General features: G+C 39.0%; 1 protein-coding gene across 4 annotated transcripts in view; it reads left to right on the top strand.

Annotated features, from left to right (window-relative positions):
• Positions 1 to 7,906, top strand: part of quob (quattro b) — a 37,728-nt gene extending 29,822 nt beyond the window's left edge. For 2 of the 4 annotated variants that reach the window (XM_079242409.1, XM_079242408.1), the window contains exons 15-24: positions 174 to 423; positions 2,246 to 2,335; positions 2,737 to 2,961; positions 3,526 to 3,696; positions 5,271 to 5,448; positions 6,034 to 6,150; positions 6,238 to 6,492; positions 6,618 to 6,886; positions 7,461 to 7,520; positions 7,612 to 7,906. In XM_079242409.1, coding sequence (XP_079098535.1) covers positions 174 to 423; positions 2,246 to 2,335; positions 2,737 to 2,961; positions 3,526 to 3,696; positions 5,271 to 5,448; positions 6,034 to 6,150; positions 6,238 to 6,492; positions 6,618 to 6,886; positions 7,461 to 7,499 — 1,594 coding nt within the window. In that variant the 3' untranslated portion in view covers positions 7,500 to 7,520; positions 7,612 to 7,906. The remainder of the gene's footprint in view (positions 1 to 173; positions 424 to 2,245; positions 2,336 to 2,736; positions 2,962 to 3,525; positions 3,697 to 5,270; positions 5,449 to 6,033; positions 6,151 to 6,237; positions 6,493 to 6,617; positions 6,887 to 7,460; positions 7,521 to 7,611) is intronic. The other 2 variants (XM_079242410.1, XM_079242411.1) reach the window with 2 other exon arrangements.
• Positions 7,907 to 13,766: the final 5,860 nt, after the last annotated feature.

The raw sequence follows: 13,766 nt of genomic DNA, 5'->3' as shown, positions 1-13,766 counted from the left end.
ACACATCTAAAACTATATTTAAATGTGTCCATTCACGTGTTTTCCCCTGATTATGATTCTATGAAGAGAATTGCTTCCTGCACTATGAAATAATGGAAAGCAAATCATGATTCTGAGCTCACTTCTGTGTAAATAAACGATTTTACATTTTTCATTTCCTACATTTTCAACAGGAAAGTACAGAAGATCATGGAGGAGCTGCTGTCTACAGAGAGGGAGTATGTCAAAGCTCTGGGTTATGTTAGAGAGCATTACTTCCCCGAGCTAGAGAGGGCTGACGTCCCTCAGGACCTCAGGGGCCAAAGGGGGAGCATCTTTGGTAACCTAGAAAAACTCCATGACTTCCACCGTCACCATTTCTCTGATGAGCTGGAGAGCTGTGGGACTGAACCTTTCAGAGTGGGCCGCTGCTTTCTACGTCACGTAAGGGTGAAAGTATTGAAAATGTTTGTCTCCTGTGTGTACGCTGAAAACAGAACTTGCTAAGTGAATGTCACATAATTATGTAAATAATTTCCAGTTGAATCAATTATTTGATTTACTGAGAAAGAATTTTGATGAAATATGCTGGATCAATGTGATGTGTTTGGGTTTTATCACCATGACTGAGTCCAACTAGCTCTGTGAGGGCAATTATTAAACAAGGAACTGAAATACCTTTGTTGTGCCTATTAAACACGAACAACAAAAGTATGAAGCACTTTATTAATTACTTGTGTAACTGAAAAAAACAACTTTAAGTGTAATCTTCCGTCCACATATAAGATCTTCCGTTAACATGTCTAATGTAGCTTTACAATCCAGTTGGATCAAACCATCACAGTTACTAAAAAGATTGTAATTCCCAAAACCTCAAATAGTTGACCCACCATATTTACACTTAGCTTGATCAGGAAGTTTTTTTGTATAAATATAGGTATAATTAAAGAAAAAGAAAACATATATTATACATGTATTATTATATGTATTATTACATGTGTATGTGTGAATGATCTCTGAAATGTAAATATATCATGTTTTTTACACAAACATGTTATATGTAAGGATTAAGTAAGGAGGAGCCGTGCACTACATGGTTTCTATGCACGACATGGAATCTAGAACACCACGATGTGCAGCGGAGTTCCTCTGCAGAGTGCAATAAAACCGTGTAATGCATGGATCAGAGTTGTTTAATCGGCTTTAAACCATAGTCCCACACAGTAAACATTTTATAACAAATGCCTCTTTCTTTCTTCTTTTTTTTCTTTTTACAAAATATGCTAAATATGCTAAATTATAGGAACTATATTATGTTGGCCTCAATGTACTTTTTGAGCTAAACAACCGTTGTCAAGCTACAGCGCATTTAATTTATTCACCAGTCAAAAGCCGGGGACACTTGTATAGGAGCAATATTACAGTGGTTTAATCTGCAGAACTACATGTGCATATATATGAAAATAATGCACACCACTTGGCTTTAGAATTCTTACTGACCAATATATGATAAATATATCATGCTTTATATACCGTACTATGTTTACGACAGTACATAAAGAACCTAAAGTACCCAAAGAAGAACAGAATAATATTACAGCACCATGAAACATGCTGGTGAACTGGAGATGGTCTTTACCATGCTTGTGGCTCTGAGGGAAGAAATGTCTAGATAATGGGGGGTGGGGGGGCTGATCTTAATGGTTCTGTACCAGTCCCAAAACACATTTAGAATGATTGATCATCCTGAGTGTTTCATAAAGTACAGGATTCTCAAAGCCTGTTGTTACGGACAGACCACGAGAGATCCTCTGTGATGTGGGTCCTTAGGAATTTATTGCTCATGACCTTCTCCATATTCTCCCTATAGAGAAAATGGAATTAATGTGGTCCACTTTAAGTAAAATCCCAATTTCTGCAAGTTTTATCCAAGCCCTCCCTCCTGAACTGGATTGTTTTTCTGTGCCTGAAGCGGCAGATGTAAATCTGGATAATAGTGAGCTGTGGTCCATGGCTTTCTGTTCTAATGGTTAAGGATAACTGATTTCAAAGAAAGTCGTTCCAGATGTGGAGACTGATGCTGAGTTTTTAGCTTCCAAGGAATGTTTGTTTTTACCAACAGTATAATGCATATTAAACTAATTATATATTGCTCATACAAATATGATCAAGCATAGTATGAATGTGAGTTATGGAAAATTACGTTGACTGTTTGCTTTGTGATTATAATGATGATTAATCATTGTTTTGTTTTTTTGTTTTAAAGCGAGAGAGCTTTGCCTTGTATGCTCTTTACAGCAAGAACAAGCCGCAGTCTGACCGGCTTCTTGTCAATCATGGACATTCTTTCTTCAAGGTTAGAACTAGTATTAACTCGCTTTGCTCGGGAGTTTACATTTTTTTTCCTCAAAGCAAATTTCCTTCAATAAGCAGTAGATATATGTTGTATCTCCAGGAGATGATCAGCAAAATGCTGCTGAATTTTACGCAGGACAGGATGAATGTACAGCTGATACTTTTGCACAAATGGAAAGTTTGCAAAATCACATGTGAATGCATTTTAGTTGAGATATTTCAACTAAAATCATTTTGGCCTCACAGATAGAATATTTCTGTCATTAAAACAAATAGTGTTTGTATAAATAACTTTATTTTAATGAGCCTTTAATGCAACCTCCCATCATTTCACATTGTTACCTGACAGATTTCTGCTCAGTCCTACTAAACTTTCTGTTTGGTTCCTATTTTGTCATCTAGCAAAAGCAGCTGAAGCTGGGGGATAAAATGGACTTGTGGTCGTACCTGCTGAAGCCCGTGCAGCGCATCAGTAAGTACAGCTTGCTGCTGCAGGACATGATGAGGGAGTGTGGACCAGGACGAACCAGAGAGATCGCTGAGATAAAGGCAGCCCTCGAGGTCATCCACTTCCAACTCCGTCATGGCAACAACCTGCTAGCCATGGATGCTATACACCAATGTGATGTAAGCAGAGCTTGAACAGTTACAACACCATCCAAAAAGCATCCACTTCTTTTATACTGAAGAAGCTACAAAACCATTTCTATATGTATATGTTGTACATATATAGTACTGTAAAATAGTACATTTTAGTTGGATATCATTTAAGTAGGAGAGAGACAAGTAAAGGCAGGACCATAATATCCTGTTCTATTCAGCGACATGATTGATATTTGCCGAAGTGTTCAGGTTTTATTTTCTTTGGGCAATGCAAGCATGATGTATGGGATGGAATGTGAAGGGTAAGAATAATGGATCCATTACTGTGGAACCATCCTTTCTGTGGAATGTTAAAGGGAGGTACTGTGTGTGGGGGTTGATGATCTGGAGCACCACTTACTGGTGAGCCAAGACAAAGGGAATGGCATTGAGAGTAACAGGGATGCTGCTGGTTTTTGCATTGATTTAATGGTGTCTGTTAAGAGTTTAATATTCTTACATGCAGTTGTTTTTGAGAACTTTTGTATTGTTGTTGTGTACAGCTCTGTTACTGAACATCCGTCATGCACTTCCGTTTGTGTGCTGCAGGTTAATCTGAAAGAACAAGGGCAGCTGATACGCCAGGATGAGTTCTTGGTAACTTTCAGGAAGAAAAAATGTTTTCGTCACATTTTCCTCTTTCAAGAACTCATTCTCTTCAGCAAGACCAGAAAGACCGATGTAGGAAATGACACATATATCTACAAACAGTCATTCAAGGTATGTACGTACAGTAGGCCTGCATCTATTCACACTCAATGTTTACCAGATGTACCACGATATGGCAAGCTCAGCAGAAAAGCTTCCAGTATTGTACAACTTCTTCTGAACAAGTCACTTCAAACTTACACACTGTGTTGTTGTCATTTACAGAAAATAATTTTCCAGTTAGCATCACAGCTTAGGTAAAAACATCACAAATTTCCACACAAACGGCATATGTACGAAAGTCTGTCAAATTCTTTACAAATAATTTAGTAAATAAACACATAATTATCCGTTTTGTACAACTACAACTGAATAAAGTGATTCCCAGCCAAGTCAGTAGTATTATACATCTATACATACATACACAATCAAAGCCCATGTAAAGCTCTCAGTGATCCATCATCATTGGAACCCCATGAAAACAAAGATTCTAAGGATAAGCAATAATACATACAATATACTGGTAAGCGACTGATAAAGTTATCAGTAACATACGATTGTATGACTTTGTAGCATGAGTTATGGCTGAAAAATGAATCAAGTATGATCTATGAGTAGATGCTCAAGGATAGCAATAGCTTGTGGCTGCTCTGCAGACCAACAAAGTGGGCGCTAGCTGTGAGCTGCCTGTTTAATGTGTGAGATCTTGCTAACATCAGCTTGGATAGGGCCAGGTGGCTGAGCCACCAACAGCGGTCTTGAATTTGCTTGAACATTACTAGCTTCTAACATCTGCTTCCTCAGCTGGGGAAATAGTTGCTAGCCTCTGTTAGCATCAGCTAGATTCTCCTTGTTAGCTGTGTGCAGAAAAACAAAGGCAGAGAAAGAAGTTTTCTGTGTTTTGACTTCATACATTTGTTCACTAAATACCTGATTTCTTAAAAAGATGGCGTTACTACCACAAACAGGCAAAGTTTACCAGTCCTCACATTCACATGCTGTGTACAAAGAAATCCATTAGTAGTATAACTTTGACTGACGATGGGGAAGTACAAGTATCGTCATCCTTCAAGACCTTTGCAGTGAATGTTTCCTGCTTCAGTTAGCATTTTAAACTTCCTACATGTATAACAGTTGTATACAAATAAACTACGGGAACAGAGTGATGTTCATAAAGTTGCATCATCACCTGTGAACACATAAATATCAGTAAGCTAATAAATTCAACTCATTGGCTCATTTAGCTAATTCCAATAGCTTATTTTAGAGGTTATTATAGTGAAACATGTTGTGAATTGAAAAGAAAAAAAAAAAGATTTTGACTACTTTTTTCCTTCATCACCTGTTTCTATTGACAGTATTCATTTTAGTCTTAATAAAAACACATTCTTCGTTAACTTCTACCAAAATATATATATGTCTGGGAGGACCCAGTAAACTGCAGCCTAGACAATTGCCTATAGCGTCTATAGAAAAGACTGGAATTGCCCCCTTTTTGCAAAATTCTCTATAATAGCACCAGTCAGACCTTGTACAACCCTTTCATTGCTTCTCTAACACACTTCATAGCAACAAACTTCATGGGTTCAGTTATAGGACTTTAAAGTACAATCCTAAATGGTTGCATTATCTTTTTCTGCATTTAGACATCTGACATTGGCATGACCCAGAACAGCGGTGACAGTGGTTTGTGCTTTGAGATCTGGTTCAGAAAACGGAAAAGCCAGGACACGTACACACTGCAAGCAGTCAGCCAGGAGGTGAAGGAAGCCTGGACCAAGGACCTAGAGAGGATCCTGTGGGAGCAGGCCATACACAACAGAGGTATGGAACGCAGTAGAAGCTTTGATTAGAGGTAAATGGGTGACATTATGATTTATAAGAAACACATCTCCATATTTAGGTTGGGATTCTTTGAGGGACTCATTGGTTACAGCTCAGATATTTTGTTAAAGTAATTTGACACTTTTATACATATATATGTTAAAATAAGTCACTGAGGGTGCATTCGCATCAAGATAGTCCGCTAAACTCTGTCCGACTGGGGATTCGGCTCAGTTAAAGACGGGGTCTATCCATGCGGACCAAGAGCGTATTCATGCTGCACTTTTGTAGGAGAGCCGAGTCCGCTTCTTTGATCAGAATCAGGATCCGTTTGTGGCATTCACATTTCCCCAAACGAAGAGGACTTTCAGAACATATGGACCAGGATTCGTATCAGAAAGGCTGATGTGAATGTGCCCTAAGTGATTAATGAGCAAAATTACTCAAGACCAAATCAGCACATTTAACTGAATAACAAAGGCAGCTATTTGTCTGTTTTTACACTGAAAAATATGTGGAATTTCTTTTACATCCATCTCCAACTTTACAGTTTGCACAACACATGTTCCTACGTGTTCTTTTTAGAGGTTCGCATGCAGGAAAGGGTGTTTCTAGGAATTGGAAACAAACCTTTTATGGACATCCAGCCCAGCGAGGCAGCTATCAATGACAGAGCTGTCAACTATGTACTGATGGGAAGAGGTGAATATTTGACATTGTTGACGATTTGATCTTTAGGCTTTCCACCAGTTTTCTCTAAAAAAAAAAAAGCTTTTTTTTTCACTCCAGAAAACAAGGTGCTCTCCTCTGTGGGATCAAGCGAGTCCCAGACCAAGCTTCCAGTGGGGCGACCAAAATCTCTTGGTTCAGGCAGCAGCTCATCTTCCTCCTCTTCCTCAGGACGGGGCTCCCTGTCCCCTGTAGGATATGTGTGTGGACCAAAGCGGGGGGCGGTTTCAGATGGCCTTGAAGGATATTCTCCACCTCCTGGAGCTCTGGAGGACGACGACCTGGACCATGAGAGTGGAAGTCAGACATTGTTATGTAAGTAAATGTTTGGTCAAAGAAGAGGAAGTATTTAAGATCAGAATCTTTTCAGAGTATCGAGATCTATGAAGTGTTATCCACAAATCTTCCCTGTTCTTACAAAGCAGTTTTCTTTGTTTCAGTGGACAGCTCTGAGTCCTCCGGAGAGAGCATCAGCGGCTTCAGCAGTTCCAGCCAGAGTTACCATTCTGCTGTTGGAGGAGAGGTGGAGGACACTCCCTCTGTCTGCGCCTCCATTATGACTGTTAAGGAGGCAGCAGCTGCTCACTCAGTTGAAGCTTTCCAAAAGCCAAATTCCCCAGTTGGCTGCACAGAGAAAACGCAACCGCCAGTTGCACCGAAGCCCAAAACCAAACTGCAACACCAGAACAAGGATCTGCTCAGACAGAAGGTGCAGCAGAGAACCTTTTGAATAATTCTTCATGTGTTTAACCCTTGAGGCACCCTATAATTTACAAGACAAAATACACTTCTTATCCCAAACTATACCCTTTATAACAGCGTCATAAAAATGTAAACTATACATATTTATTAAGACTTTTTTTCATATCAGATCAGAATGATTTTAGACCTAACTACAAATAGAAAGTATAAATAAAAACTTATATTTTTAGATTTTTATTCCCTTTTTTCACAATAAATCCACATTAGATTTTTTGGGAGTAAATGTGACCAAAGTGGTCATGAGGTCAAAAGTGCTGCAAGTGTGTTTGTCTCCTACTCAGTACAAGTAAGGACGATGATGGCATTTCAGAAATAATAAAAGAAGAAATTTGTGTCAAGGTTGACATATTTAACCTTTAAATTGAAGATAACCGAATGTAATAAACGAAAAGTAATTTGTTCCTTAAAGGAGCCTTGAGGGTTAAAAAAAAACATCATGAATTAGAAAACAAAGAATTTCATTCATGACAAATAAACTCTTGTGATTGAAAGAAAAGTAATAATATGCTCATAAATCTCAGGATCAGAACACAAATGTTGGAAAGTCCACTGAAGTTTAACCCAAAAAAGGGCAATATAAGGTAAATATTACATTTCCATGTTACAGAAATGTCTTCAAATAAAGAAAGCTTGTTTGTTGGTGTGGTTTGAATGTTTGATTTCTTTCTACAGATCTGAAAAGTGGCACAAGAAGCACGACCATGGTGATGATAAAACCAGTTCAAGACATGTAATTATTCCAGCAAGCTTTTACCACTCTGTACATAAAGTTTTTAGTATCAACATAAACAAGTTTAGATTTTGAAAGACATCACTTTACTTACTGTAATTCACTGTAAATTAGTTTTATAGCTCAAGCTGCAGTTTTTAAGTCTGTTATTCCTAAACTGGCGTGACACTTAGTTAAAGTGTTTTCTGACAATGTTCAACATGTTTTACATAATGCTGTCTTTTATCTTATGAATGTATGACCGTTTGTGCAAAAATCAATAACCTAATATTGCTTAATTACGTGGCCTGTGTTCCTCTGAAAATAAAAGGCTTTTACTTATTTTCTTTTCATTAGCACCTTTTTAATAAACTTTTTTTCTGATTTGATGATTGATTATCCATAAACTTGTACGAATTTCTATTTGAAATACAGAAACTTCATGACGTTGATGTGTGTTTTTTTATTTTATTTTTTACTTCTAAATGTGAATTTTATTCAATACACCTGAGATTCAACATGGTCATTAACCGCTGAGTCTAACTTAGGGTTGTGGAGACGCTGGAGTCAATCCCAGCAAGCACTGGGTGAGAGGCAAGGTTCACCCTGGATAGGTTGCCAGTCCATCGGAGGGTCACACAGAAAGAAAAACAGCCATTCACGCTCAATATCATGTTTGATATTGGATGGTGGGAAGAAGCCGGAATAGTCAGAGAGAACACAGCATACAAAGGGAGAACATGCAAATTTCCCACACAAAGCATTTGTCCGCATTGCCAATGAAAATAATGCTTCATACACTGCAACAGAGTGGATAATTACACTTCAAACATCAGTCAATATCTGGGCTGTACATTTCATGCACAGGAAACTATCAGCGCAAAAGTAACATTTAATAGAAGGATCAAAACAAAAAAACGGAATAAAAGTGATGAAAAGCTTTTACATAAACCAGAAAAACTAAAAGGAACTCATGTATCATTAAAATTCATACCTCAGACACTTAATTAAATAAAATACACAGGTATTACCTTAATGAAAGGAAATCAATCAATCAATAAATCAATCATTTAATTTATGTTTATTTGATGTTTATTGTAGTCATTTAGCAAAAGTTTTTATCCGAAGTGACTTAGTTGTAATAAGTAACCACTTAACCATAGCGATTAACTTAACATGCATGTCTTGTGGGTGGGAGGAAGCCGGTGTACCTGGAGAGAATCCACGCACTCGGGAAGCCACACGGACACAGTTCCAACCTCCCGCCAGACCAAGGCTCAAACCAGAGATCTTCTTGTAAGACCGCGATGCCAACCGCTACACCTCTGTGCCGTGCTGTTATGTAAATAAAGGTTTTATCAAAGTCATATCACATTGATAAGGGAATCATTTGCTTGGGCTTTAGCACCAAAAATAGAAAATGAAAAATAAAAACAAAGCTCTGACATACTTTTACAAAAGTTTAAACTGAAACAGTAATAAAAAACATGACATCTTCATTTCAAAGTTTCCAGATATAAAAAACACTTCATGTCATCGGGATAAATCCTTGTATATCAGCATTCTCTCGGTTGTTTAGTCTTCTGTAACTCATTACCCTCCCGTCTTTTAACCCCCATGCATGTTTCACATTATCAGGAATTCAGTCCAGATGATTGATGCTGCAGTCTTCCTGGAAAGGCAAAGTTTGTTTTGGCAAAAGGATGCAGTCACCATCACTGTGTGGATTTGATCTGGCTGCAGTTTTACTTCTGCTAACTGCTGAACTGACATTCCTGACATAATACCCAACTTTCAGGCCAAGACTTGACCACAGACCAGAGCACAGCTTTTCACTTAACACTGCAAATGAGATTCTCACTCGTGAATTCAAAATGTTTTTAAGTTTGCTTGTCTTTTGGTGGGTGCTTTTCACTTTGTAACTTCATCATGTGTCACTGACGTACTCTTTGGGAGTTTCACAGAAACGGACTTGGTCATCAAACTCTTCTTAAAACTTACAAATCGTCCTCCTCCTTCCCTTTCGGCTTTGTCTCTTTCTCAAGGGGGTTGCCACAGTGAATTACCTGCTCCCACCTTTTTAACATGTACGCAATCCATATTCACACGTCTATGTTGGCACATGTTTTACATCGGATGCCCTTCCTGATACAACCCCTGCCTTTATTTGGGCTCAGGACCGGCACTGGGAGCACTGGCTTGTGACCATCTCAGGGCTGCATTGTAGGGGGCTTGAACCGCCTCTACCTACAGAGCTACAGCTAGTCTCAAAAAACTTACAACTAGTTCTGTTGTTTTCTGATTTAGCAAACCCGTTAGTACCATCTGTGTGCTTCGGCAGGTTCATCCCCACTCTGCTCCAGCAGCAGAAACAGCAGGTAATTCTACAAAAGCTGAGCAATTCCCCATGACTGCAGATTACAATAGATGATACTTAGAGTAAAATAACCACCTGAAGCTACAGTATGTGATGATTTACCAGAGTTTGAAAAGGCCAGAATTTGAAACAACACAACTGAGAAAATCCTCCTCTTTCCTTAAAGGCCCTTCCAAAGCCACGCCTCGAAATGTGTGCATGTGCACTGCCGAGATGAGCAGTGAGACTTAACCGAGTTAATGATAAGAATTATCATGTTACACAAATTATTAATATTTACACAAATGAAAATAACTTCAAAGCTAAATAAAAAATAATACTTTTTATATAGCTGAAAGATTTTCATTCTGTCTTCTTATCGAAACAAGACAAGGTTTTCTCTTACTCTCAGACAAATAGGGCATGGGTAAACAACTCCAGTCCTCCAGGGCTGCAGTCCTGTAAGTGTTTGTTGTTTCCCTGCTGCAGCACACCTGACACACATCAGACTTAATTAACAGACTTGTGCATAGCTTGACATCAAACTCTATACAAGTTTTCTATCAGCCATCGATTTGAGTTGGGTGCGTTGCAGCAGGGAAACTCTGAACACTTGCAGGACTGCGGCCCTCAAGGACCGGAGTTGCCCACCCTTGTAATAGGACGATGTAGCATATCTTGACATGTTTCAGCTGTTAACTGCCACCTTCCTCAGTAACATCTGCTGATGTGTCGTTGTCGTGGCATCCGCTGCTTTTTGGAGGTTTGTGAATCTGTCAGATTCGACACTCCACCTGCCGTGTGGTTAGTCTCTGGACTAAGGACTCCCAAGTGTGTTAGAACCTGTATGCCCTATCGTCCTGATTTATGGTGCTACTCACTCACTTTCTGATGATGATTGCCTAATTTTCCAACCTTTGCATATGTTTCTATCTCATGTGACAATCCTTGTGCTGTCCCAGTCCCTGACACAGTTGTTACTCTTGCAGTGATCCAATACGGCTGATTTTAAATTCTCCTGTTTGAGTCAGGAGACGTTTCTAAGGAAAGCTGCAGGTGACAGCCAAAACATGCGGCATCATCCCATCCCTTTGTCTGATAATTAGAAAAAACCTCACATCAATACTCCTAGTTGTTGTTAAATTAGCTGGTAGTCGAGTAAAGGTTTCTTATATAATGTTTGTAGTTATTATCAGCTAACTTTGTTTAGCTGAAAATCAGTTGTCAGCTCTGACACAAAGTATGTCTTAGACAAGAACATCAACTTGACGAAGAGGCGCAGGAACCTGGGCTTCATCACAGCATAATTTTGTATTTTGTAACTTTGGTGGACCATGGAACACTTCTGTATGCTTCTTGACTACATCAAGGGGTCATTATGGTACCAGGAGCCACAAAAAGAAGTATAGCCCAGCAGCATGCCCACCAGACGAGTACTGAATCTAACCTTTTATGTGATTTAATTTCTCTCATGTATACAGCACAAAGCACGTACAATTCAGTAATACCTGACAGAAAATCTCCATAGTTGCCTGCAGTCTTGCAACAATGCCAGAAGTGATAACAGATTTGTTTGGTCCACATCTGTAAAATAGAGCCCCTCCTTTTGCTGGCCTGCCTCGATGTTGGTGTGAGTGTCGAATATTTATTTTGAAATTGTCTCCTTTCAATGAGATGCAGCATTTGTAATGAATGTGGTCAATGACTGCGCAGAAAAAGAATGTTGATCGGCTGCACAAATCTCTCAAGAAAAAATTTACAAACCCACGTATGGGATAAGGCTACAATGGATCAGCATGCCAAAACTCTTAATGGAGCTTATTTTTTCCATGATTACAGCCTTCCTCTGAAAACTGACTCATCCATTTAACAATGGCAGCTGTTCCCCTGGATTTGATTCCAATCTCAACACCGCATCACATCTCTGTGTTTTGGTTGCTGGTGATGGAGAACAGGAAGAACAAGGTACTCCATAAGCCAATTTCAGACAGGTTTGGTACATCAGTGATGCAGGATGGCCCATTACGTAATTTCTGAGAATGTATGTGTTCCTGTGTTATGCTATGTGTAAATATATATATATATATATTTTTTTTTTTTTTTTTTGGCGGATTGTGTTTATGAGTTTATTGTGTATAAAGTATGGATATACTTAGGAAGAAAGCTGTTGTTAACCAAGACCTGGAACAAGGTCAGGATGGGCTGCGTGGTGGCATAGTGGCCTCACAGTTAGCACTGTGGTCTCACAGCAAGAAGGTTGCTGGTTTGATCCTTGGCTGGGGCAAGGTTTGGTCAGTGGCCTTTCTATGTGGAGTTTGTATGTTCCCCACCTCCCCATGATAGTTTAATTGGCTAACTGTCTGATCTGCCCAAGTGGCAGTTAAAAGTGAAGTGCATTAAACTACAGTTCCCCTTCATCCACTAGGGGCTCTGAAACATAGTGTTAAAAAGGCCAAGTTCACAGCAGAAACAAATCCATTTCAGGTTTAATAGGTCAGGTTTACCTCCATGATAACTGTGGGGGGAGTAACTTTTTTTTCTAACTCCCCTGTTTAAAAGTATTTTAATCTTGAAATTCAGCAAGCGTGTGTACTTTTGACTGACAGGTACCCGATCTCCCACTTAGTTAACATCTTCGATGTTGGTGAAAGCGACAGTGGACTCACATACAACAAAGGCTTAGCGTAACAGCTTAGTTTGTTGTTTAGAAATGAAAACAACAAATCACCACCAAAACAAACAAAACCTTACCTGTCCAGGAAGAAAACAGCCACCCCAGCACAAGACCGCAGACCTACAGCCTCACGGAGTTTACACCATATGAACACACTACGTCGGTATTAATTCTGTCTCACCACTTTCTTTGTCCACTTGCTGTTTTTTTTGTTTTTTAATTATATCTTTCTCTAAAGATGGTTTTTTATTTAATATCTACAGTGGTTGCATTCATGGTTTTGGTTGCTGCTCTTTGTTTGCTAACCTACTCCATCTCAAATTGAAGTCAATTAACAAGCTAGCACAGGAAGGAGTGCGCGCAGGTGAAACAGGAAGAGGCGCTTGTCGGTCAGCCAATCACGGCTGGATTTGTTCCTTACAGAATGATTCTGATTGGCTCACCGATAGATAGATAGATAGATAGATAGATAGATAGATAGATAGATAGATAGATAGATAGATAGATAGATAGATAGATAGATAGATAGATAGATAGATAGATAGATAGATTTTATTTATATGTGCAAAATGTATAAAATGATGTAAAAAGGGGAGGGGATCACAGGAAGAAGAGTTACCGATGTTTCTGTCACTAATTGGGATCTGAATAATCGAAATTAAATGTAAAGTTTTGATCAGACCCATAAGATGGATATTTTTCCCCCCTTTCAAATTCATCCCATCCGGCAGCGAGTAGAATATAAGCCCATCTGAAATAAGTGTATATATAGAGGATTGCATACTCTGATAATAAAATATCTGCCTGATCCCTAAAAAAAAGTCTTTAAAACAGAAGAAAATGTCAGCGCTGGAAATTGTTGTTTTATTGTAGTTTCTTCTTACAGCCTCTATGAACATCATCCTTCCTAACTGTTAAAAAGAAAAAAAAAACACCCACACCCACGGTGTTTCTTGACTAACATGACAGCATTTCAACAGCAGGGTGATAAATCCTGACAGGATGTGCGTGTTGCGCTCTTGTGCGTACTCGTACCAAGGTTTGGTCCCCCCACTCCCCTTCCAACCTCTCATTCCGTTTAGAGGAGG

This window comes from Telmatherina bonti (genome assembly GCF_933228915.1).
Source record: "Telmatherina bonti genome assembly, chromosome: 6".
Taxonomy (NCBI): domain Eukaryota; kingdom Metazoa; phylum Chordata; class Actinopteri; order Atheriniformes; family Telmatherinidae; genus Telmatherina; species Telmatherina bonti.
Note: the sequence above shows the minus strand (reverse complement) of the source record. Positions and strands in the feature narration are given on the sequence as shown.